The sequence below is a fragment of the Erpetoichthys calabaricus genome, chromosome 12 (genome assembly GCF_900747795.2).
Source record: "Erpetoichthys calabaricus chromosome 12, fErpCal1.3, whole genome shotgun sequence".
In the NCBI taxonomy this organism is placed as follows: domain Eukaryota; kingdom Metazoa; phylum Chordata; class Cladistia; order Polypteriformes; family Polypteridae; genus Erpetoichthys; species Erpetoichthys calabaricus.
Genome location: NC_041405.2, coordinates 29,050,308 through 29,077,910, shown reverse-complemented (window position 1 = coordinate 29,077,910; position 27,603 = coordinate 29,050,308). Strand labels below are relative to the sequence as shown.

General features: G+C 40.4%; 2 protein-coding genes across 2 annotated transcripts in view; both read right to left on the bottom strand.

Moving 5' to 3' along the window:
* Nucleotides 1–22,887, bottom strand: part of LOC114662002 (ER lumen protein-retaining receptor 3-like) — a 35,184-nt gene extending 12,297 nt beyond the window's left edge. The window contains exons 1-2 of the mRNA XM_028815285.2: nt 22,734–22,887; nt 8,352–8,452 (exon numbers count right to left, since the gene is read on the bottom strand). Of these exons, the coding sequence (XP_028671118.2) occupies nt 8,352–8,452; nt 22,734–22,824 (192 nt within the window). The 5' untranslated portion in view covers nt 22,825–22,887. The remainder of the gene's footprint in view (nt 1–8,351; nt 8,453–22,733) is intronic.
* Nucleotides 1–23,093, bottom strand: part of LOC114662003 (ER lumen protein-retaining receptor 3) — a 63,898-nt gene extending 40,805 nt beyond the window's left edge. The window contains exon 1 of the mRNA XM_051934856.1: nt 22,894–23,093. The gene's annotated coding sequence lies outside the window, so the exon portion shown is untranslated. The remainder of the gene's footprint in view (nt 1–22,893) is intronic.
* Between the last annotated feature and the right edge of the window lie 4,510 nt (nt 23,094–27,603).

The following is a 27,603-nucleotide window of genomic DNA, read 5'->3' as shown; positions in this document are numbered from 1 at the left end:
CTAACCTGGAGGATAAAATTGTGGTCTCTAACAACATTCCTCAGACTGACGAAGCTGCTTGGATGAGCAGTGAAACGTATCTACCTAACAAGAAAGAAGTCCAGTTGCCATGGCTTAACTACCAGATAATTTCACCTGGATGACTGAGAATCTTCACAGACACATTTTGTTAAAGTGGGAACTGACATTCCTTACATCTTCTATAACTCTGTGATACCCAGTGTGATTTTCTATGCTGTGGTGTGCTGGGTTGGTAACATCACTTCAGGAGAGGCCCACCGAATCATCAAGGTAATTAAAAGGGTAGGCTTAGTTAGTTATGGGATGCACTCTGGACACCCTGGAGGTCATAGCGAAGAATTAAAACTAAACTGAGTGCCATTATGAATAAAGCTGTACATCCTCTCTCTGACACAGTAACACTAAGGACTTTTAGCCAACTAATTATTCAGTAGAAGTGTGTCAAGAAATGCGACTGGGGGTCCTTCATAACAATGACAATATGTCTGCATAATGCCTCACTGTGACTGGGACTACAAGACAGAACTTTTTCTTTCTTTTGGATTTTCTTGCTTTATAGTCATTCTAGTGTGTGTTCAGACCAAGTGTGTGTGTGTGTGTGTATTTATTTATTTACCTGCTTATATAACTATTTATGCGTGAGTTTATTTATTTAAAGAGCATCTGTAAAAAGCCAAATTCCCCGCTGCTTCTTAGACTCTCTCATTTTCAAGGCGCCATTCTCACCTCCTGCCCCCTTTAATACTTGCGGTCTTTGAATGCGACTCTCTGCTTGCCTCTCACGCCGATTCCTCTCCTTCTGTGTCGTACACTCGCAGTTCCTCTTTTGTTGCGTCACCAAAGGTAAGCTGACCAATAAGTTTGGTCAGAGGGACTGGACACACAGACCCTAGTGTATTATTATATACTGTAGCAGATATTGTGATTAACTTTATTAATAATCATGAAGTAATCCTTCCAGTAAAACACATCTATTGTGTTATTGTTTGGGTCATTATAACCACTAACCCTAACAATGTCTGAATTACTGTAATTTCTGACAGGCTTGTAAACTCCAGCCATTCTGTCCCTGCTAATTTTTCTAAAAGAAAGCACACCTGTCTGGTGTCTTTAGAAGCAGCCTGTTGGATGGATGGATAAATAGATAGAGAGAGAAATTTGTCCCCAGGGGGAAATTTGGCTTTTTACAGAAGCTGTTTAAATAAATAAATACATAAATAGACATAAATATACACACACCCTTTGGACTGAACACACACTGCCCATCATAATTACCATATATACTCGCGTTTAAGTTCTCCCGTAGATAATTCAGGGCCTGATTTTACCATATAATTTCTGGTATTTTATAATGTCAGTCGTATAAGTAAGTCGAATGTGGGAAAACTCACGCTATTGGTCCAAGAGATTATGATAAGGTAATGCCCACCTGAGAGAGTAACCAACGAGCGCACTGCCTTTTTTATATGTATTGTGCCTACGTGACCACATGGTAATACCCGTACTATTCTGAAGTGATGTTTGCACTGATTTGTGTTTTTTGTATCTCACACCCTCATACACCTTTATCGTAAGAGCATCCCTTATCTGCGATGGAGCATTCGATCAGAAGAAAATATGAAGCTGGTTTTAAATTAATAGTCGTTGAAGTGGCGAAAGAAATAAGTAACTGCGCTGCAGCAACAAAATTTGATGCATCTGAGAAACTGGTGTGAGATTGGAGGAAGCAAGAAGATGAAGAAAAAAAAAATTATGTGTTGTATTTTTGAACGGCGTATAAGTCGGGGTCTGATTTTATGATCGATTTTTCAGGTTTCAAGACCGACTTATACATGCGTATATACGGTACTATGTATCTAACAACACTATTAGTATATCTCCATCTTGGATATTCTAAAAAAACAATGAACTGGTGTGTGATAGAATTATGACTAGAGCACAAATCCAACACAGGACAAACACTGTGTGTAACCACCTAAGGTAGACTTAAAGCTAAAGATCAACAAAATATGGTTGTGCATGGTGAAAGGATCTCGGAGGATCCCAAGAGGTAAACTCTGTTGGTCTGAAATTAAAGCCTTGTTGATTGTTGATCCTGATTGACTTTTGCCTCAAGTTTCTGACTCCCAGAACCCTTCACCAAAAATTGATTACTGGCTTCATGCATGTAGAATCCTCCATCGGCACAGGCAAGCATCTTAACTCAGAACCAGTTCGACCCTCTCCTCATCCCCAGTTCACCTTCAGCCCCTGGTGATGTAATAGTGGTAGGTGATTCTATTGTTAGAAACATCAATATCACTTGCCCTAATAGAAAATCGTTTGTTTCTTGTTTTCCCGGTGCTCATGTCCGAGATGTGATGAGATGTGTGCTGGCAATCTACGAGAAGCACAAGAACAGGGCAGTTGGAGCAATTGTTTTGCATGCCGGCGTAAACGATATAAGGCACCGACAATCGGAGATCCTCAAGGCAGACTTCACAGCATTAATTAAAGACACGAAGGAGAGGACCCCATCGGCAAAGATCTTCATTACGGGTCCACTGCCTCTCGTCAGACGATCAAACGAGTACTACAGTCGTCTGCTAGGATTAAACAACTGGCTGCAGGGCTTCTGCAAGAATCAAGACATCGGGTTCATCAATAACTGGGACCTCTTTTGGGAAAGACCGCATTTTTTCAAGCGAGATGGCCTGCATCCGAACAGTTTCGGCACCCGGGTCCTCTCCGAAAACATATCTAAGGTAATTCGTTTATCTTGACTATCTATCTCTGCTCTTAACCCCTTCTGAAATGCTACTGCTGTGCTAGGACATGATAATTGTTTAATAAAATCTTCCATAAAAGTGCACAACATAAATACTGTAATAACCAATCTCAATGCACGTAGAAAATCTAGGCAATACGGCATAAACACCAATAATTTAATTAAAATTACTACTTTAGATAAACAATGTATTAAAACTATAAAAACAGATTATAGATTAAACAAAAAATACACACAGAGTAGTGCTAATAAAAATAACTTAGTTCCTGTTCCAAATATCAATAGCACACATAGTATTCATCTCTGCCCCTCCGAAACATTAAATATGGTTCTATTAAATGTTAGAGCTTTAACTAACAAGACGTTTTTTATCAATGATCTTATTAGTGATAAAAAAAATAGATTTCATTGCACTAAGTGAAACGTGGCTTAGCTCAGATGGCGCAGCTGTTTTAATTGAATCTGCGCCTCCGGATTACAGTTTTACTCGTGCAGATCGCCAAGGAAAAAGAGGTGGCGGCTTGGCAAACATTTACTCAAACCGGTTAAAATGTAAAGATGTCAGTTTTGGTAAATTCAAGTCCTTTGAGTATCTCGCCGTTGTTATCCATGGAGATTCTCACGTTCTAGTATTATCCGTGTATAGACCTCCAAAATTCAACGCGTCTTTTTTTGAGGAATTCTCTGACTTGATGTCAATTTTAATTACGAACTATGACACACTCTTAATAGTCGGCGACTTTAATTTTCATATAGATAATCAGTGTGACCAAAAAGTAAAAGAATTTATGAACCTCCTGGACTCTTTTGATTTGAGACAGTTCGTTAATCAGCCTACACATAAAGCAGGTCATACGTTAGACTTAGTGATTACTAAAGGACTAAAAGTTGATATAAAGCAGGTCATTGATACGGGTCTATCAGACCATTTTCTTCTACTATTTAATATAGAAATAATGATAGAAAACACTTATGAGAAGCATTTTGTTAAAAAACGCTTCTTTGACTCATCAGCAGCTTTAAAACTTACAAACATTCTAAGCAATCAGTCCGTTTATAGTGCCAACTATAATAGCGAGGATAATGTAAATAATAAGGTAGAAAGATTTAATACTAAAGTGAGAGCTGCTGTTGACATAGTTGCACCTGAAAAGACAATTGAAAAATCTTCTAGCATTGTTATACCATGGAAGACCCAAAGAGTGTCTGATTTAAAGAGAACATGCCGTAGAGCTGAGCGTAAATGGAGGAAGACTAAACTAACTATCCACTATGAAATATTAAAAGTTAAAATAACAGAATACAATAACACAGTCCGTCTTGAGAGGCGCTGCTATTTCTCTAAGATTATAAATAACAATGCTAGTAATCCCAGAGTTTTATTCTCCACGATTGATCGTCTGTTAAACCCAAGTAACTCAAAGGAATGCCTCCTAAGTACTTCCAGTAAAACCTGTGAGGCTATCGCTGTATTTTTCAATCAAAAAATTAATGATATTAGAAATAACATAGTATATCTCCCCAACACTAAGGATCCTCCTAAACCCCAGTATTCCGTTATAAACAAATTAAACTCTTTCACTAGGATAGATTTACCTGATTTACATAAAATAATTTCTCAAATGAAACCCTCCACCTGCGTCCTTGACCCAATACCAACAAATTTTTTCAAAGAAGTATCGGGCGTGCTAATTGATAATGTTCTTGACATAGTAAATTCGTCATTAGATACGGGGGTCTTCCCAGACTGTATTAAGACTGTGGTAGTTAAACCCCTACTTAAGAAAAATATTCTCGACCCCTCTGCTCTTGAAAATTTTAGACCCATCTCTAACCTACCTTTCTTAAGTAAAATTCTAGAGAAGGCAGTCATTATGCAGTTAAATGAGCACCTCAATAAACATGCTATTCTTGATAAATTTCAGTCAGGTTTTAGAACAAATCACAGCATAGAAACTGCACTCGTTAAAGTAGTAAATGATTTGCGGGTAAATGCAGACAGAGGCCATTTATCTGTTCTCATCCTCTTAGATCTGAGTGCTGCATTTGACACCATTGATCATAATATTCTTAAGAATCGCCTTAGTCAATGGGTGGGCCTCTCTGGCAGTGTCTTAAATTGGTTTGAATCCTACCTGGCAGGGAGAAAATTCTTTGTTAGTTGTGGTAATTATAATTCAAAGACACATGATATCCTATATGGTGTTCCACAAGGCTCTATCCTGGGTCCACTGCTCTTCTCAATCTACATGCTTCCACTAGGTCAGATTATCTCAGGGCACAACGTGAGCTACCACAGCTATGCTGATGACACACAGCTGTATTTATCAATAGCACCTGATGACCCCGAATTTCTTGATTCGCTAACACAATGTCTAACCTGTATCTCAGAATGGATGAATAGTAACTTTCTCAAATTAAATAAAGAGAAAACCGAAATCTTAGTGATTGGCAGTAATGGATACAATGAGGCTATTAGAAATAAACTGGATGCATTAGGATTAAAAGTCAAAACGGAGGTAAAAAGCTTAAGGGTAACTGTTGACTGTAATCTAAATTTTAAATCGCATATTAATCAGATCACTAGGACAGCATTTTTTCACTTAAGAAACTTAGCAAAAGTTAGACCTCTTATATCATTGAAAGATGCTGAGAAATTAGTTCACGCGTTTGTTTTCAGTCGACTAGATTACTGTAACGCACTCCTCTCAGGACTACCCAAAAAAGACATAAATCGTTTATAACTAGTGCAGAATGCAGCTGCTAGAATCCTTACCAGGAAAAGAAAATCCGAGCACATCTCTCCAGTTTTGATGTCATTACACTGGTTACCTATGTCATTCAGAATTGACTTTAAAATTCTGCTTACGGTTTATAAAGCCTTAAATAATCTCGCCCCATTTTATATATCGGAATGTCTGACGTCTTATATTCCAAATTGCAACCTCAGATCCTCAACTGAGTGTCTCCTTAGAATTCCAAGAGCAAAACTTAAAAGAAGTGGTGAGGCGGCCTTCTGCTGTTATGCACCTAAAATCTGGAATAGCCTGCCAGTAGGAATTCGCCAGGCTAATACAGTGGAGCACTTTAAAGAAACTGCTGAAAACACATTACTTTAACATGGCCTTCTCATAACTTCACTGTAATTTAAATCCTGATACTCTGTATATCCAGTTCATTATAATAACTATTCATGGTGGCTCTAAAATCTGTACTAACCACTACTCTCTCTTCTGTTTCCTTTTCCATATTGATATTTTCCTTTTGGTGGTGGCGTGCGCCACCACCATCTACTCAAAGCACCATGATGTTCCAACAATGATGGATGGATTAAAATCCAGAAGTCTGTATGACCATCAGCATCAAGTGACTCCGTGAGAATCCTAACTACAAAGAGGACTATTTTATTTATGTTAGGTAGAATGCCCAGAGGGGACTGGGCGGTCTCGTGGCCTGGAACCCCTACAGATTTTATTTTTTCTCCAGCTTTCTGGAGTTTTTTTTTTGTTTTTTCTGTCCACCCTGGCCATCGGACCTTACTCCTTTCTATGTTAACTAATGTTGTCTTATTTTAATTTCTTATTTTGTCTTTTACTTTTCTTTTCTTCGTTATGTAAAGCACTTTGAGCTACTTTTTGTATGAAAATGTGCTATATAAATAAATGTTGTTGTTGTTGTAGAATGCTATTGTTATGATTATTTTTATTATACATGGCCGCACATGACTAATATAATTGTCAGGTTTGCTGATCATGACAGCTGTGGTAGGTTTGATCACCAACAACAATCAGCAGGCTTACTGGGATGAAGAAGAGAGACTGTCAGACTGATCTCAGGACGAGAGTCTACTTCTGAATGCCAGAAAGACAAAAAAGATGACTGTGGACTTTGGGAGAAAACAGCACATGCACCACCACATCCACGGCATTAACAACACTTACAGTAGATAGAGAGGGTGGACAGTTTCAGACACCTTGGTGTCCACATCACAGAGGACTTGACATGATCGAAGCACATCGATAGATTGGTGAAAGAGTCATGGCAGGATCTTTATGACCTCAGATGCCTCCGAGATTTTAGGCTGCAACACCCCATACTAAAGAATATCTATAAATGCATCATTGAAAGTATCCTGACAGGAAATATTACCACCTGGTTTGGGAAAAGCACATAGCAGGACCATAAGGCTCAACAGAGAGTGATGCAGTCCGCTGAAGGCATCACTGGATGTGCAACCTCTAACCTCCAGGACATTTACACTAAGTGATGTCAGGCCAGGACAGAGATATCCGCCTCCTCATCAACAGAATCTTAATGGTGCTGTGTGAGGACCAATTCAGAGAGACTGAGGAGGAGCTCCGGTCCACAGTCCATCTGCATCTTAAAATGAGGACAGTGCCTACGGCTATATGATGCCTTATTGTGAATTCTCTTATAATACGTTGTCCCATTACAATCATTTGATATAATATTAATATAATAATGTCACTGTAGGGCGGCACGGTGATGCAGTGGTAGCACTGCTGCCTTGCAGTTAGGAGACCTGGGTTCACTTCTCGGGTCCTCCTTGCATGGAGTTTGAATGTTCTCCCTAAGTCTGCATGGGTTTCCTCCCACAGTCCAAAGACATGCAGGTTGGGTGCATTGGCGATTCTAAATTGTCCCTACTGTGTGCTTGGCGTGTGTGTGTGTGCCCTGCGGTGAGCTGGCGCCCTGCCCGGGGATATGTTCCTGCCTTGTGCCCTGTGTTGGCTGGGATTGGGTGCAGCAGAGCCCTGTGACTCTGTAGTTAGGATATAGCGGGTTGGATAATGGATGGATGGATGTCACTGTACATATTGATATTTATTGAAATTTAAAGAATTGAGCATTTTATTGTATTCTTCTACTAGTGCACAGTCTTAGAGTTCAGCAACTAAGCATTTCGCTAAATACTATACTGTGTATACTAATTGTACTGTGTATTATAATTGTGACAAAAAATCTAAATAAAATCAAGTTTTCCCATTAATAATAGTAAGAATTGCTTCAATAAAGCATCAATCATAGAGCATAACAATAGCAAGATGTCAAGCAATTCTATAGGAAATAATAAATTAATTCAAAATAACGAAATATTATAAAAAGTAAAATCATCCATCCTCTTTTCAGAACCCACTTTTTCAGTATTAGTGCCACACCACATTTTGACAAGAAGGTGAAGCCCATGCAGGCACAAGGCAAGGACCGGCACTAGATGGGGACTCCAGTTCCTCACAAGGGGCTTTCTCTTGTACAGTCCGGGAATTTACAGTTGCCAGTTAATCTAGCATGCATGGATTTGGGAAGGGGAGGAAAGCAGTGGACACTACAAAAATGTATGTGCACCCATATACAGTAAAGGCAATAAATAACGAAAAGGAAATAAGAAGTATGACTGTGGTTTTTATTATGATTAGACTTTGTTGAAAACTGTAATATATTATGCAAAATGAATATATATATAGATAAAGACTCACTGGATAACAGATAATAATACAGTAATACTAAAGCAGTTACCATTTTCAACCCTGGGTAAACTCACCTTTATTACGGAGTTGTAGATGGAGATAAAACTGGTAAACAGGTCCAGATAACGTGTGGTGAAGACGAAAGCAAAAAGCACCTGACTCTTCCCAGAGATCCCTAAGAAAAAAGTTATAAGATTAATAAAAGACACTGGGTGCTACAAAAGGCGAGAAGTCCCAAGTAGAGCTAATCTTGAGAATAGTAGAAATTATTATAATTTTAATGCAGATTGGGTCCAGCCATGTGATTGATATAAAAGCAAAAGAAAAGAATGTGTTAGAAAAGAATGAATGAACAGGTGAACAATAAATGCTTACTCAAAGCTTTCTTTCAGAAACTCAATTTAATTTTCTTCCGAAGTATGCTGACAAAAAGTTAAAGATAGTAATGGTGATCAATGCTGTTATTGCTTGTAACTTAAGGACTGACAAATAGTATTTTTATTATTTCACACAGTAGTACTACTGAATTTCCCCTTGGGATTAATAAAGTATCTATCTATCTATCTATCTATCTATCTATCTATCTATCTATCTATCTATCTATCTATCTATCTATCTATCTATCTATCTATCTATCTATCTATCTATCTATCTAATTCTTCTTCTTCTTTCAGCTGCTCCCGTTAGGGGTTGCCACAGCGGATCATCTTGTTCCATATACTGATACTACAAATAATAATAATAAATAAACGGCCCACACAATCGATCGAGCCATCCATCCATTCTCTAAATCCGCTTTTCCAGAGAAACTGCGCCCTGACCAGCAAGCAAATCCCTGGACTGCGCGCCAGTCAGTCGCAGGGTGTACGCACGCGCACACACAGACACGCAATTCAGGGGCCAAATCAGCAGAGCCAATCCACCTCAAAGCTGAACGCTCCAATAGAGTGTAAATGCAGACCGCATTACCTATGAGTTCAGTCATGTAATGCCTCAACGTCAGACACGTAACACCCATCGCATTAGACTATGATTAACATTAGGGCCCCGTTACACTATGGCTAAGATTAGGGTTGTAGGAGGGTTATCTCAGTCAAAGGCCGTTTTGTGACTGACGTTATGGGCATTACCTGATCTGTGTCATAGGTATTGCAGGCTACAACTAGACCTAATGATGGACCGCTCGATACTCAGGTTTCGACACTGTGTCGAGCTTTCGAAGCACCGCTTCGAGGCTTGCTTCAAATGCGCCCGTCACGTGATTTTGAGGCACGCTAACGTAATGACGTCATTGATATCTGCACAGTCAGCAGCTGATTTGGTCACTGTCTAGTCTGTTAAAGTGCTTTGGCTCAAAGTGTAAAAGCAGTTGTTCCTGCTACAGCGATAAGGTGCACTAACCCGAGTTCAAATTCTATTTGGGGCTCGCATATGTTGAAATAAGGATTTTGTATAAAACAGTTAAGTAGTACTTGTCTGAAAGTTAACAAATATATTTTGGAGACATTATGAACGATTTACATGGGGCACCTTTTTCCTTGGTGTGGAATCGTGTCCACCTAGAATCTGTAACAAATTAATGAGCATATTTTGCATAAGGTAGCACGTATTATAACAATCCAGAATCTACTCTACCCCGTGTCGATCATCTCAGAGAGGCTAAGAAACGCTTCACTAAAGCCGACGTGGTCATTACACCAGTATATGCGCAAGACACTCTCATTAAACGTTTTTACTATTCAGAGATTCCCAGATCTGTAGCTGATTTGTATTATTGATTTCCAACAAGCAATGTGAGTAAAAGCGTGTGCTGCATAACTAATCACAACTGTCTTTAAAACAGAATCAGCGCCATCCACAGTGTCTTCTGCAATTTTAGGAAAGCTTCTGGATTTCTGCGTTAATGAGACAAAAAAGTTGTAAAGAAACTTTGCGACTTCATCCGGAGGTGAACATAAAGATCACTCAAGTACTGACAAGAAGGAGCAGCTGGATAAGCACATCTGGAGCGAAACTTTCAAAAAAGCACCTGACTTTGTCAGCATCGTATCAAAGGCTGCGCTGGGGGGTAAATAAGTAATCTTCCAAACTGCAAAACAACAGAGTAAATCATTGATGTACATAGAATTGCAGATAGAGTAAGCTTTTGTCGTTTCTGTATTCGTAAACCATCTTCCAGTTCCACAATCCCCAACAGTCACTGTCTCATTTAACGTTCCCTGCTCCTCACCTGTCTTGTTACCCAAAGCATCAACACTCAGTTTCATTCAAGGCTTTACCGTCCTTCCTTTCACAGACATAAAATAAGACACACATTTCCTCTACATACGTGTCCAATAATAATAGTAAACTGGCAGGAACGAGAAAAAGCACAAGATGGGAATATTCATGACAAGAGCCTCGGCATCAGGGTGAGGATGTGCCTTGTCACCCATTATGTGAGCTCGTCTGCCACCCTTCAGTTGCACTGGCACACGTTACACTCGGGGGCAATTGCAATGGAGAATACCGACAATGTACACCTTCAGAAGTGGAATAAATCGACTGTATAAGTAGAACATTTCAGATAAACTATGAATTTTGTTAATCATAAACAATGCAACATAACTATTATAGGTGTTGTTACTTTTTATTTATTCTCACCAAACGTTACATATCTACATGGGAAATGAACATGGGTAATATGTTTATAATCATTCTCACTAAAATACACTGTCAAAATATATTAATGAGCAAACTGAGACACGTTGGCCTTTAGGAAATATCAAAAAGCGTGTGCGCTGTCATTTAGGACAGAATGCATTGTTAACATCATGCACTCTCTACTGATGCGATGTCACGAAAAAAAAGAAACAGCACAGTCCATGCAGACTCTCAGCCTCCTTGGTTTTTGACCTTATGATTGTCAACATCAAATCAATAAAGTCATTTTAAGAAGATGACAAGTCTGCTATAGTCAGTTCAATGAACGCTCCTTTTAAAAAATTGCTTATACCAAATATAAATCAGAATCTCAATGATGCGGGACTCGCGAGTAGTAACGAATAATATGTGACACTGAAAAATTATAATTCCTAATAACGGGAACAAGTAAAAACTACGATTTCCTAAAACGGACACTGTAAATGTATAGGCATTTCAATAAATAATTTAGGAGACTTGTGTGTGCATTTCAATATCAATTTAAGAACTACGTAGGCTACCTGTTGTACTATAAACAGTACCTCAAGTAGCACTTAACAGTAAAAAGTCTAACAGGACAATGACTGACTTTTAAGATGCTGCTCCGCTACAATAAAGGTTCACACTGTCATTCTGCATGTTTAGAAGGCGCTGATTGGCTGAAACTGTTTATAGCGAATTGTCTCAAATTGATAGTGCCGTATAGCGATCAGAAACGAAAAGACACATTTAGGCATGCTGCACAGTAGTTTGTTTTTCTACAATACAAATTCAGTACAACACCAGGGTTTCCAAAGACACAAATATGAAGCTTATTACGTTTTACAGTGAAACTCTTTACATACACAATATAATTAGGGACGTGTGCCCCCTGCCCGACTACGGCGGCCCAACCTTCCCTCGACAGCTCAATTCGCTCGCTATCCGTCCAAGCTGAAAATACAGTATTGTTAAATGGAGGAACTGAAAAAAAACCTTTCACAAGTGGAGGATCAACGACGCGAACCCCTGGTGTTTTTACTGAGAGACAGTTGCAATACCATTGAGCCACCATGGGATAATTAGCGAGCTTCGCACAACTGAACTACTATTACTGTTCTTACTGCAGCGGATGTGGAAATATGTTGTTTGACATATACACGTTAAATTGGTATAATTGACACGAGAGTATCATTGTTGTATTCTCCTAATGAAGACAAAAAAAATTATATTAATAGATGTATACTATATGACGTACGGTTTTGAACAAAATTAAGCATTCCATAAAAAGGTTGCACGATTTACCTAATCTTTTTATATATATATATAAAGTTGATATATGACTACATATCTTTGACACTATGTATCAGGCAAAGGAAATCACAGCAATCCACAAGGAACAATAATTACTTCTCAGCAACTACCTGAATTGTACTTTAACTATATTAAGTGAAGTGTGTAATGTCAATACGAATTACAAAATATAACTAGAGAGTTAAGTGTCAGATAGACTCTCAAAATATACATGTCAATGCCTTTGAGTGTGCTGAGGCTTCACAAAGATTCAGTAACCAGTTACCATGTCTGCTCGAGGCTTTGAAGCCCTATCATGATCCAATCTCAGTACTACGCTTGTCTGTGGCTTCGAAGCCCCGTTCGAAGCCCGTCATGACGCAATCTCAGTACTACGCATGTCTCAGGCTTCGAATCTGCTCGAGGCTTCGAAGCCTCAGTTAACCCAGTGCGCATGTGTGAGGCTTCGGAGCCCCGTCATGATCTCGGTACTACGCATGTCTGAGGCTTCAAAGCCCCGTTTGAAGCTCGTCATGACGCAATCTCAGCACTGAGCATGTCTGAGGCTTTGGATACCCGTCATGATCTCAGTACTACACGTCTGAGGCTTCGGAGCTCCGTCATGATGCAATCTCAGTACGCATGTCTGCTCAATGCTTCTAACCAAGCTTGATGATTCCAGTGTGCATGTCTGCTTAGTGCTTCGAATCATTATTCATCGAGCTCCAATTTGAAGTACATATGGCATCAACAGAGTTCAAAAACTCGACAGAATTCCCATTGAAATGAATGTTTGTGGATGATCCATACATGTTAAATGATTGTGCCCGATAATACTTTGTGGCAAAAAATAAAATTATAAATTATACATCATACAAATGCCGACTTGTAGAATGCATAATGCTGCAAAGCAAAGCTTTAGTAATACGGGTGACGACATATCTCTCACTATAATACTCTCATAAATATCCATTCTTCACCTCATGCAACGCTGAACGTATGTCATTTAGTATACATCTATATATAATTGTTTTTGTCTTCATTACATACATACATACATACATACATACATACATACATACATACATACATACATACATACATACATACATACATACATACATACATACATACATACATACATACATACATACATCCTGCTGAAAACAGTAGTGGTGCAGCGGTAGCGTTGCCGCTCCATAATAAGGCTTTCGTGGGTTCGGGTCCCAAGTCCACCCATTGTGACCCAAAAGAGTCTGTTTTTCTTTTTCTTTTTCTTTCCATTTAACAGCAAATTCCACCGTGGACCTAGTAAAGATCTATCAAATGGAAATGGACATCTTGTTTTATGTCTATAACAAAAAAAAAATATTTGAGTGACGATTTCAACTGTTATTGTAGTTGTTGATGGCGGGATTAGCGGTTTACAATTTTAAATATTAAATTAATAAGGTGGAATATGTTCTTACTTTCAGTGTTGGGGTGGGGGGAAGAGAGCTACACGATAAATGGGTTAGTAACTGGAATTGCGCCTCTATAACTGGAAGATTGCTTAGGAGTGATACAGACTGGACAACTATATGTTTTAGGAAATGTTTTATTATTGCACTGTGCTGTGACTAAGACAACGTTTTACTGATCGCCTGTCCGGACCTTGAAGATGTGTTCACGAGGGAGGGATGCTGTTGTTAAAAGCAAATGCTTTGTCGGCAGCAGGTACAGATGTGTTTATCCCGCTGCTTTTTGTTGTTGCCTCAGCACTGAAGATGATCTTTAATGCCGACCTTGATACGTGCAATGCTCACCTTGGAGTGTCCTGTGTGCCGGTGTGTCGGTGACTGATCTGCGCCGTGTCTCTCAGCCTCTCTGATGTGCTCCGGATTGACACCTTTGAATGTTTGGTGCAGCAGAGCAAATTCAACCTGATCTACCACAGTGGGTTTGTTATCATGGACGTCAAATGGCGATGAATAGAAGATGAATTAATGTAAATACGTGAGCTGCCTTACGCAATTAGTCATCGCATTTTGATGGCGATTCTAAGTGGGGATGATTCCCGAACAGATCTCTTATGCGAATCTTCCACAGTATCTCTCAAAATTATTTAGTTTAAATTGGTTATAAAGATTTCACTCGAGATTATTTTTTTTAATTATCATTAACTGGGATGAGTCTTTAGTTTGGATCGAACTCGGGATAGCACTACACTCAGAATTTGAAAAGCAACCACCTTAGTTAATTGAGCCACTGACGGCGTCTTTTCTTCGCAGCGAACTCGTTACTTTTGAGCTCCAAAAAATATTGTAAAGTATTAATAAATGAAATATTTTAATACTTGATCGAATAATAACATCTGTGATTTAAGGATTTCACCTTTTCTTTCTCAAATGTGCTTACCTATATCATGGCAAAGTACAGGGATAAACCTTTATTTTCTGTCTACGCCGTTTTAATTAAGTCAGACCAAAGAAAACATTTAAGGCTATTAAATGTGATCTCAAGAAAAGATCAGGGTTAATTATAATACTAATAACAGGAGCGATTGTAATGATACAGTGCAAAAGTAAATACTAATTGAAAGAGCCGGGAATCCATGAGGTGAGGCGTCTTATTTTGTTTAACTCTTGCTATCGTATAGTGCATTCTTTCTGTCGGCGTTAGTTATATTTATATTTTTTTGACATAAGACACTATGACGAACCCTTCTCTTCGTTGTCAGTCTGTAGCTGCGAAAAAATAAAAGCAATAAGAGTTGTAACAGACGTCATTGAAGTGGATCATAAGTTTGTGTAACGTTAATGAAAATGGCCAGGAGATGTCACTAGAGAGGTGAGTGTCAAATACTTTGAAGCTTCGATACGATTTCCGACACAATTGCTTCAAACGTGTTGATGCTTCGTGAGGCTTCACTCCGCCCATCACTAACTACTAGTTAGTAACTACTAGACCCTTCTCCAACGTTTCGCATGCAATCCCGACGTTCTACGAATGGCCACTAGATGTCACATTTTCACACTGCAGCCGCGAGACTTTACGCGTCCTCGGTGTCAAGTCAACGGAAATCAGAATCCAGGAAGCGGCACCAACAGACGGGTTACTCTGCCCAAACGCAGGCCATGCATTTCTTTCACAAAATATGACACTGCGGGGAGGGGGGGGGGGGGGGGGCACACCAGTTGTAATGTTCAGAACAAAGTAGTTGTAGGCGGAAGACATCGCCTACTGATGACGATTCCACCTCCAGGTGCCTGAAAGCAAACAGTGGCATTTTTTTCGAGTCGTGAACGCGATCCAAGTTCTCCAGGACTGTAAGATTCAAAGGTGTTTGCTCTCTCTGCAATTAATAGAAATGGTGTATCCACGTGTTGGGATCAGAGCCTAAAATCACAGCCTGACATCTCGATCAGACTGAATGTGGGATGTGGGTGGAGTTGTTGGTGTTGAGGGGTGGAGTTTTGAATATAGATTGTAAAAAAAAAAAAGGAGGAAGTCTGTGGTGTGTGTATTGTGTTGGATTGTAGCGGATCACTCTCTTGGCGTTGGTCTCTGTTAACTTGAAAACAAGCACCTAAAAAGTATTTTCAATAAAGTTAACTTTGGAGCCTTCAAGCCTTCTGTGTCGCTCCTTGTTGAAAATTAGGACAAGGGAACTCAGGGACAGGGTTTTACCCCCAGAGCACGTGGCTCTGGCCCTGGAGCTTCACACCACTGAAAACGACGAAGGAGAAGCTCCCCTGCGTCACCCCGACCACGGTCTGGAGACAGGCAGGAAAGGTAACACTGGGGGCTCGTCCGGGATCATTCCTGCCGACACTGGTGAGTGACACGAAGCTTGTAAGACTGAAAGAAACTTGGTGCATTCTGTCGGTGGAGTGTGTAACTAGAGGCTTTTAAATGGCGACAAAACTCGGGGTAGACGCTGAACTGGAAGCAGAGTTTTCCAAAGCCACCTCGATTAGCACCAACCCCTTTAGGACATCACCCACGGAAGATGAAACTATATACCACCGTTTTCCACTAGTAAACTGGGAGAAGAGTGTTGAGGATGGGATTGTCGGACGCGAACGTGATCGCCATTGTAACCCTTTCGTGCAGGCGGCGCGGACTGATATCCGAGAATGTGCGGACTCGGTCGCTATAAAGCCTGAACTGTTTTGGGAAGAGTATTACTCGGCGGTTCGACCACATACTTCCGGAACCAATCCTTTTATTTCGTATGTGACTAACGAAGATACTTATGACAGCGGGATCGAGACTCAAGTTTTATACAGAGGACGCCATGCCCAAAATGAGAAAATAAGCCAACCCACTGTGGGCGTTTCTAACGTGCCTTGCCCTACCGTGACTTGTGACGCTGCCTTTATTAACCCTTTCCTGTCTGACAGCTTCCAAAGTTTTACAGAGAGCACACCTGTGAACGCTATGCAGCGCTGTTTATTAAAGAGCAGCACTAGGGACCAGCATTTCACCTCGGAGGTGTCCTGGATGAATGATCACCCTGTGCTGCCATGTGATTCAGTTGGCCAGGTACAGAACAAGGTTCTTTTGTGTGAAGCCGATGGGTATGAATATTCTCTACAGGGGCATGGGAAGCCCGCAACACGTAGCCAGCCAGCACGACATGAGCAACATGATATTTTCTGTGATAGTGGGGAAGATGAAGTTTCTACTTCCATTGAAAGGATCCCAGTGCTGAGACCTGGACATTTTGATGGTTCTGGCTCCTGGCGGGAGTTTTTGTGTCGATTTGAGAGCTGTTCTAAAGCTAATAATTGGTCAAGAAAAACAAGGCTTGATCAACTCAAGTTCTGTTTAGTTGGAGCTGCTGGAGCAGTGATCCATAAAAATCCCCGATCAGCACAGTGGGATTATAAGTGCATTGTTGAGGAGCTGGAGGGCACTTATGGGCCGTCTTCAGGACATGCTGTGGCAATGGGAATTGAACTGAGACAAAAGGTTCGTAAACCAGGAGAAACTTTGCATGTACTACGAGATGACATTTATGAGAAAGTGTCAATTGTGTATGCAGACCGCTCTGAAGCAGAACAGGACTTAATTGGGGTGGAGGTATTTACAAATGCCGTAGGTGATGCTAGCCTGGTACAGAAGCTGCTGGAAGAGAGACCACGCACATTGGCTAAGGCTTATGAATTGGCACATAGGTATGAGACTACTAAGAGAGCCGCTAGGAGTGTAACCCAGCTCATGCAAGGGGGTGTGCACAGCCAAGTAGATCGAAAAGCAAGGACAGCAGCTGTACGTGAATGTGTTTTCTCACAGGCGGGAGACAAAGGGGAAGTATTCACCACACCTCCACCAAGAAATCGAAGACAGCCGAACATTAATTGGCACCAAATTAGATGTCACAACTGTTCCGGCATTGGACATATGAAAAGAAACTGTCCATCTCCTAGGGCAGTACTAGAACCGAGGGTGATGTTGGAGACATCTGTTTCTACTGGTTCTAATGAAGAGATCAGGACTCCAAGTGTTTGCAGTCTGAAAGGTCAAGGTTCTGAAATGTGTATTCAATTACTAATTTACGATAAAGAGGTTCATGCACTGTTAGACAGTGGGGCTCAAAGGAATGTACTACCCTTGTATTATTTTGAAGCTCTCAATGCTGATGTTAAACCCATACTGAGAGATTCAGTAGTGCAGTCACTACAGGGCATCAGTCATAGAAATATTACTGTACTTGGGGAAGTTGATTTGCCTGTCCAAATTGGTACCCGGACTGTGGACGTAGATTTTCTTGTGGCTGACATAGCCACAGAAACTGAAGCCATCTTGGGTTATCCCTTTCTAGAACTGTCCAAGGCACGCCTGGACTTTGGTAGCCGAAAGATTGTGTTGTTTGGTGAGCAGGTGCCTTATTTTAACCCCCGACAACCATCTAAGCTCCATGCTGTCCGGATAGCGCACTCTGTTGTACTAGAGCCTGGACGAGAATATATTGTGCCAGGAAATGCCAATTTACAAGAATCCACTAAAGGCAATGTAGTGTTAAGCCCCACTAAAGGATTCATAGAAAAATACAAAGTGCTAGTAGCTAGAGTTGTAGTTGAGACCCACCGGTCAACCCACATTCCTATTAGGATATATAATCCTGGATCAGCAGCTGTTACAGTAAAGAAGGGAGCCATTGCAGGGTTTCTTCAGGCAGCTGATGTTATACAGCACAGTCCTTCTCTAGTTGCACCACAATCAAACTGCTCTGTCAACTCCACTATCCCTAAACACTTACAGACACTGTACGTAGAGAGTTCTGCTGAGCTAAATGCAGAGGAAAGACATGGTCTAGCTCAGCTTCTACAACGGTATAGCGACGTCTTTTCAACAGGTCCAGATGACTTGGGGCGTACCAGCCTTGTGCAACATGACATTCAGACACTGCCTAGTAATCCTGTGAAACAACCGCCACGTCGTATGGCACAGGATAAGCAACTCAATGCAGACCAACAAATACAACAAAGCTTGGACTCTGGACTCGCTCAACATAGCAATAGTAGTTGGGCCTCGCCAATAGTTATGGTTCGTAAAAAGGACCAGACATACCGCCTCTGTGTGGATTACAGAGCTCTGAATGAGCGTACAGTTAAAGATGCATACCCATTACCCCGCATCCAAGACACCCTAGATACACTGTCCACAGCCAAATGGTTCAGCACCTTGGATTTGGCCGCGGGGTATTGGCAGGTAGAGTTGACGCCCAGGGCACGCAAGGCAGCAGCTTTCTGCAGCAGAAAAGGGCTCTTCGAATGGAATGTCATGCCATTTGGTCTGTGCAATGCCCCTGCGACATTTCAGAGACTAATGGATCGTGTTCTGGCTGGCATGCAGTGGGAGACCTGTCTGGTATATCTGGACGATATTATTGTGTTGGGGAAAGATGTGATGGAAATGCTTGGGCGACTGGGACAGGTGTTTGACAGACTACGGCAAGCCAATTTAAAGCTGAAACCAGCTAAGTGCTGTTTGTTCCGCAGACAGGTGGCTTACCTTGGGCACATTGTTTCAGAGCACGGCATTGCCACAGACTCCCGGAAAATTCTAAAAGTTCATGAATGGCCCCAACCTACCAACGTCTCAGAGGTCCGCCAATTTGTTGGCTTGGCTTCATATTACCGCCGCTTTGTGAAAGACTTTGCCACCGTAGCTCATCCACTACATGAACTCACCAAGAAGTATGCCCATTTTCATTGGACTGAGGAATGTCAGGAGGCATTTGAGAATCTAAAGAGACTACTTACTACTGCTCCCGTTCTAGGATATCCCCTTGATGATGGTGATCTTATTCTTGATACAGATGCTAGTGCTTGTGGAATTGGAGCCATTCTTTCCCAAATGCAGAATGGGGAAGAAAGGGTGTTAGCCTATGGGAGCAGAAGGCTGTCATCAACAGAACAGAATTATTGCACCACGAGAAGGGAGCTGCTAGCCGTGGTGGAGTTTACCTCTTATTTCCGCCAGTACCTGCTAGGAAGATCCTTCATAGTCCGTTCTGATCATAGCAGCCTGCGTTGGCTGATACAACTGAAGGATCCCGAGGGCCAGTTGGCAAGATGGCTTGAGAAACTTGCTGAATACGATTTCCGTGTAGTCCATCGGCCTGGACGCCAACACTCCAATGCTGATGTCTTATCAAGAAGACCCTGCCGTATTACCTGCACCTGTAAGATACCAGAACCTTCATCGGTAAGAAATTGCTTTCATCAAGCTGTGCAGTGCAATTTGAATGACGACCTAGGAAAAGAAGACCCTGGAACTATAAACCCGGATCTTCCGCCAGTGGGGGTAGAATTACCTGTCACTTCCGAGTCTCTGGTGAGAGAAATCGATGATGATGATGAGCAAGGTGAGAACAAAAATATTAATTCGTCTCAAAAGGGTGTGGAGAAGATTCATCTGCTGGAAGCCAATAAGCCAGTTTTGTTCTATGGTTGGACAACTGAACAACTACATGCTGCTCAAATGGCAGACCCTGACATTGCCCCGGTGTGGATGTGGATAGACAAGGGAAGAGGACGTCCTACATGGGCGGAAGTTTCGCAGCACAGCCCAGCCACCAAAACATACTGGAGCCAGTGGAAAAGGTTGTATATCCGGGAAGGCATCCTACTGAGACGTTTTTACTGCACTGAAGGCACTGAGTTCTATCCCCAGATTGTGTTGCCCCATGAGCTTCGTACAGAGGTGCTGAAGCAAATGCATGATGGCCCAGTTGGGGGTCACTTTGGAGTGGAACGAACTTTAGCACGTTTGCAGACCAGATATTATTGGTACCAAATGCGGGAAGACGTAGCACTCTGGTGTCGCACATGTACCAACTGTGCAGCTAAGTCACGACCTTCAAAGCAACCTCAAGCACCTATGGGGACTGTTCGGGTTGGAGCACCCATGGAAAGAGTTGCCCTTGATTTGATGGGCCCCCTGAATGAGACTGCAAGGTATAATCGTTATATTCTGGTAGTACAGGATTATTTTACTAAGTGGGTTGAAGCTTACTCCCTACCAAATGATCAAGCTACTACAGTTGCTGAAGTATTTACTGCAGAATGGGTGTGCCGTTATGGAGTGCCATACAGTCTACACAGTGATCAGGGTTCCAATTTTGAATCTGAAGTATTCCAACGGATGTGTGGGTTATTAGGAATTGAGAAGACACATACTACTCCATTCCGACCCCAATCAGATGGCCAAGTAGAACGATTTAATGCTACTTTGCAGAAAATTCTTGCTACAACAGCTGAGCGTTGCCACTGGGACTGGGACCTCATGACCCCATACGCTGTAATGGCTTACCGAGCCACGAAACACAGTTCGACTGGTTTTACACCCAATATGATGTTACATGGACGAGAAGTAACGGAACCTATTGACATTGTTGCTGGCTTGCCCCTAAACTATGATCACAATCAAATCCTTCCACAATATGTGATTCAGCTCCGAGAAAGACTGGAGCTTGCACATCAGATTGTAAGGAATGCCCTAGGACAGTCTGTAGTTCGTGCTAAGAAACAATATGATAAGAACATCTGTAAGGTTCAGTACAAGATTGGGGATGCTGTCTGGCATTTGGTGAAGGGGACCCGAAGAGTAAAGAATAAAGTGCGGAAGTTCTTGCCATCTTATGAAGGACCCTATTTTGTTCTTGGTCATTTAGATGATCTGGTGTATCGCATCCAGAAAGGCCCAAAGACAAAGTGGAAGGTAGTACATCATGACAAATTGAAACCGTACCACCCCCGCACCCCATTAGATAATGGCTGGGTCTTTCAAAGTGCGGAAACATGGAAGCCCGCTGAAATACTACCACCTAACCTTGATACAGATCTTGCTGAACAAGATGTTGATTTATCAGCGCTGTTTAAGAATCCTACCCTGGAAGGAGGAGACGAGAGGGACGTGGACCTTGATAATGACAAGACTTGGAGCCCATTAAGTCCAAATCAGCCTCCTCTGAACGCCACCTTCGGTTACACAAATGAAGACAGGCACCCTACTAGTGGGGGTAGTGCGGAGCTGCAAAGCATGGAAGAGAGTATCTTCAGCTCTCCTTTCAACCCACTACCCACCGCGAGACCCAGAAGAAAAAGGAGACCACCAAACAAATTTGGTGAATGGGTGGTCCATTGAACTAAATTGACAACTGTTCTGTGAAAACTTGTTCTTGTTATTTTTCTTATATTCATATGTTGAAATGTACTTGTTTGCAGAGAGAGGAAAGTTATGCAATATAGGAATCTATTTATGTTTTTTTTTTCTTAGTTCTGGAATGGTGCTGTTAATCACCATCCAGCAGTGGGGGTAATGTTGGGATCAGAGCCTAAAATCACAGCCTGACATCTCGATCAGACTGAATGTGGGATGTGGGTGGAGTTGTTGGTGTTGAGGGGTGGAGTTTTGAATATAGATTGTAAAAAAAAAAAAGGAGGAAGTCTGTGGTGTGTGTATTGTGTTGGATTGTAGCGGATCACTCTCTTGGCGTTGGTCTCTGTTAACTTGAAAACAAGCACCTAAAAAGTATTTTCAATAAAGTTAACTTTGGAGCCTTCAAGCCTTCTGTGTCGCTCCTTGTTGAAAATTAGGACAAGGGAACTCAGGGACAGGGTTTTACCCCCAGAGCACGTGGCTCTGGCCCTGGAGCTTCACACCACTGAAAACGACGAAGGAGAAGCTCCCCTGCGTCACCCCGACCACGGTCTGGAGACAGGCAGGAAAGGTAACACACGTTTGGGTGAATTGCAGCTTTGCTTAACTTGTTAAAGGAGTTAAAAGTTAATATATTTGCCCCATTTTTATCGAGCTATCAGTTGCGTATGTTTAATAATATTAGGCGCGCTGCTGTTTAATTTCGTTGTAGAAGTATCGATACAAAACCAATTTAATGAAAATGTGCCATCATAACAACGCCTTCAAGTATAACAGCTGTGCTTACTCTAACAATGGTATCAGAGCTTGTCATTTTACTTATTTTCATAATAAAAATACTACTTTACCCGCACACGATTTTGATCTCCATATCTTGACAAACAAAATGATGATCGCCATTAAGTGCGAGATGTCGCCCGCCAGTCTGTAGATGTTCATGTTGTCAGATGTGCAGATTTCTAACAAGATGCTTTTCTTTTATGCAGCCTGCCCAAAGAGTAGATACACCTGCAAAGGAGAGCGGACCGTAAAAACAGCAGGGGCAGGGCTGGGTGACGTGGGCAACTTGTTTAATTTACTTAACTTTGCTTATAGATCGTCCTCCCGTGTGGTATTCTCCAGTCTGCACCGCGTCTCCAGTCTCTTTCGGTCCCTCTCCGAGTCTTGCCCCCCCAATTTTTTTTTACTTTTTATTTTTTTTCCCTTTTCACGGCCGGTGACGTGGCTAGTTTCCTTAAACTCTGGGAACACAGAGGGCTGAGCGAAGCTGAGGACTTGCTCAGCAACCTCACTTCAGATCAAATTACTTACCCTCAGTTGAGAAAGGGGGGATTTAGAGTAGCAAACTGGGTGGAGTTGGCGCGGCTTCTTAATTTTAGCAGCACTCAGACTGGCAAACGTGCATTTCGCACATTCAAGAGACGTGTTTGACCGAGTTGACATGACTTCAGCAAACTCCTCACGTCGAGCCTGCTGTACGCGGACTAGTTGTGCTGGTACTGTTTTAAATCTCACTCGCGCTACGATGATGGACCGCCGTCCCGCCCAGAGTTACACGCCCCCCCGGCTCTGAGCAGCCCCGGTGTTCTGACGATTTGTCCTACTTTGTCGAAGTATCAAACCGTAGTTTATTTCGACAGATATATCTATCGATTGGTGCTACCTTATTGAAACATCCTACCTTAATGCATATGGGTAGATCATCTCGATGGGGTAAATAACACTAACTAAACATCCTACCTTCATTATGCATATGGGTACATCAGTAACACATTTCCAAGGACTGAAATATACTGCAAAGCTGACACATTATATACAGTATAGTATAACAAAATAAACTGTATTGCATACAACATTATAAAGTACGAGCTGTATATACCCGGCGTTGCCCGGGGCAGAAGTAACCTAATCGGTCAAACACTTACATATATACCAAAGTAAACCTAATCGGTTAAACAGCTTCATATATACAGAAGCGAACCTAATTGGTCAAACAGTTATGAATGTGCAGAATGATTTTACAAACATTATGCGTGTTAATAATCATTAAAAAGAAAAGATTGAGGAACTGTTCTTCTATATGTGATGAAGCCACTAATAAGACAGATTTTTTTCAGGACCCAGCTGTTTCATAACTAAACTACTGCCACCCCAAAGTAATGCCTAATAGTGGTTTTTGGGGTAGCTGTGGAATAAAAAGGGTGTTTTTTAGTCAGTAAGAATCTGACAGTACCCTTCAGTACGGACTGAAGGGTGCCTATGTAAGGTTTTACATCCTTCCCGTATGGAAAAAAAAACATACTAAACTTTTTTTTCATCATTACAGATAATCTCAGTCAAATCGAAGTACGCATTCTCAATTTATTTTTATCTAATTTTTACTTTTTCACAAAACCATCCCATGCCAATTTGTATGAATAAACTTTTGCTAGAGAGTTAGCAAAAGTTTATTCATGCACATATTTTAATACGGATAATCTATCTCTAATGAAGGTTCTCATTTTCATTCTAATTTAAAATAATAATAGATGCTCATTTTTTTCTTCTGTTTTAGAAAAACCAATCTATGCCACCTACGTCTTCGTCAAGTCAGCTTCATCCAGCTTCATCACATATAGAAGAAGAGTTCCTCAATCTTTTCTTTTTAATGATTGTTAACACGCATAATCTTTGTAAAATTATTCTGCACATGCATAACTGTTTGACCAATTAGGTTCGCTTCTGTATATATGAAGCTGTTTCATCGATTAGGTTTGCTTTTGTATTTATGTAACTGTTTGACCGATTAGGTTTACTTTGGTATATATGTAAGTGTTTGACCGATTAGGTTACTTCTGCCCCGGGCAACGCCGGGTATATACAGCTCGTATATATATATAGCAAAATACCCGCGCTTCGCAGCGGAGAAGTAGTGTGTTAAAGAGGTTATGAAAAAAAAAGGAAACATTTTAAAAATAACGTAACATGACTGTCAATGTAATTGTGTTGTCATTGTTATAACTGTTGCTGTCTTTTATATATATATATATATAATATATATAATATACACACACACATAAACATTTATATACATATACATATATATACATATCTACATATACACATGTACATATATATACACACACATACATAAACACACACATAAGACTTACTGAGTGAAACGGGCTTTCATTGACAATCATGTTACGTTATTTTTAAAATGTTTCCTTTTTTTTTCATAACCTCTTTAACACACTACTTCTCCGCTGCGAAGCGCGGGTATTTTGCTAGTATATATATATATATATATATATATATATATATATACATATACACACATACATGCAGTTTTAATAACACAGAAATCAATATAAACATTAACATCATTATCATATGAGAATATGAAGTAATATATAAGAAGCACATTTCATATAAATATAAATTATTAAACAGTAAAATCTTCTTCTGTAATTTGCTACCGTGGCAATTTGTGTGTCTGTCCAGGATTTTAAATGACCTGTAGCTCGCAAACCGTTGCACCTATACACTTGAAATGTGGTACACATATAGTACGTCACGTCTACTATCCGCTTTATGGGTGATGATTGTTTTAGTCTTTTTATCTTTATTTTATTTTATTGTACAATCAACTCCTATCTGCGCACAGCAGGGCAGCCGTGGGCGGATGTGTATGGTGTATTCATTCGATGTTATCGTGCATTGCGCTGTCAGTGGTATTTTGATAAAAGAATTTGAACAACATATAAGAAGCGTATAAATTATTAAACAGTAAAACATTAACATTTAAGAAGTAAAGTTACATTAAGTACTACTGCTGTGCCTTCGGGTATACCTCATTTTTTGTTTGCCCATTACATGCTTAAATGTATACATTTTTTGGTGCACCTACCCGAGAACACGCGACATATAACTGAGCGTGGGAGAAGCATGGATTTTAAACACGCGTTGAGTTGATGTGCTGGTCTCCCTCGTGAAATAACTGGTAATGTTTGACTAAAATCTACAGCGAGTAAAACGACATTAGCTCCTATTTTTTTTCTTACGATCTCTGAGATGTTGCTTTTTTCGGTTCAAGGCTTCATAAGCTCTTTTATGTTGTATGGTGTACTTATCCCAAACCATCATCTTTCAATGTTGCAAGACTTTCGCCTTGTATGTAGATCGGGGTAATTACATTCATTGCATTCCTAGTCTGAATCACAATGTGATTGTATGGGTGGTTACCTGGCACTGTAGGGTTGCCACCCGTCCTTTAAAATACGGAATCGTGCCGCGTTTGAGAATGAAATTGCGCGTCCCGTTTTGAATCAATACTGGACGGGATTTATCCCGTATTTTTTTTATAATTTTTTTTTAAAGCAGCGTCTCATGCAAATCATCCCACACGCATTTTATGAAGATGCCTCCTTTCCTACTTTTGATTGGGTAATACTTGATGTCATCGTTAGTTTGATTGGTGTTTTTAACTGTCCAGTGAGTAGGGCGTGTCTTTCAACCGTAAGCAGATTTTTTGCAGTGGTATCACTGACCTCGACGACGGCGACGTTATACGTCAAAAATAAATTACGATAAATGACGATTTTAGCGATACTTTATTACGACGGCGGCTACATAGACACGATCAAATAAAAACAAAAAAATCAAATAATCATTCTACATTTTCAAAACGTCGAAAAAACGACGGAATGAAAAAAAGGCCCACCCGACGACCCACCCATTCCATTTTTATATATATAGATGTGTAATATTTTCTATTGAACATATTAAGTGAAACTTTTAAGGTCCATAAAGCACCTTATTTGAGGGCATTTCAAATAAAACAATAGCACTTCATAGGAAGAATAGAAAGGCTTTAATTTACATACAGTTGTGAACAATAAAACACTCCAACAACAAAGACCAAAGAACAATAATTATTTATCTATACATTTTTTACAAACATATGCAATTTCAATTTTTTCATTGTATTTTGCACATTCAAAATGTGCCCAGCGACTGCACATATCACACTGCACCTGAAAAATAAAACATAACGATTAGTCTGAACATGGAAACAGTAATAATAGTGACTGATTCAATTAACTATTTCTTCCGATGCGGCCAAGCAGGTGTAGAAGCAGTTAATATTTTACTTGTTAAGTTATATTACTAGACCCCAAGAACAAAATTATGAAGAGTGAAAATGAGCATAGTAGGATATTATATTATTGTGGATGGTACATGTTGAAACATTGTTACCATTTCAATTGTGCTTTTGTTGGGATCATCTTCCAGCTTGGAACAAACCAAGCAATAACCTTCTCCATTGCCTATAATCACAGTTGTTCTCATTAGTATACAAGCTTTAACATGAGTCATTTGATTCATTTTCAGTATTTTGAAAAAGCAATAGTAGCGTTAGGTGTTAACATACTGCTGTTATTCAAAATAAGAAAATAATCTTCACTCAATATTTAATTTACTTTCAATTATTTTATTGCTAGTATGCTAATATTTGCGGCTTCTGACAAAATAATTCTTCAAGCAAACCTAACTTAAAATTTGAAAGTGTGTTGCATCATGTTAGGTTTTCCAAAATGCAATATCAAAGATGTTAATCAGATATCATTACAAACAAGTATTGGACCTTAGAACATTGGGATGCTCCTTTAACATTAACAGAACTTTTGCAGGAGAATCCTTATGAACTGTATGATAAAATATATTACTGTATGTGAA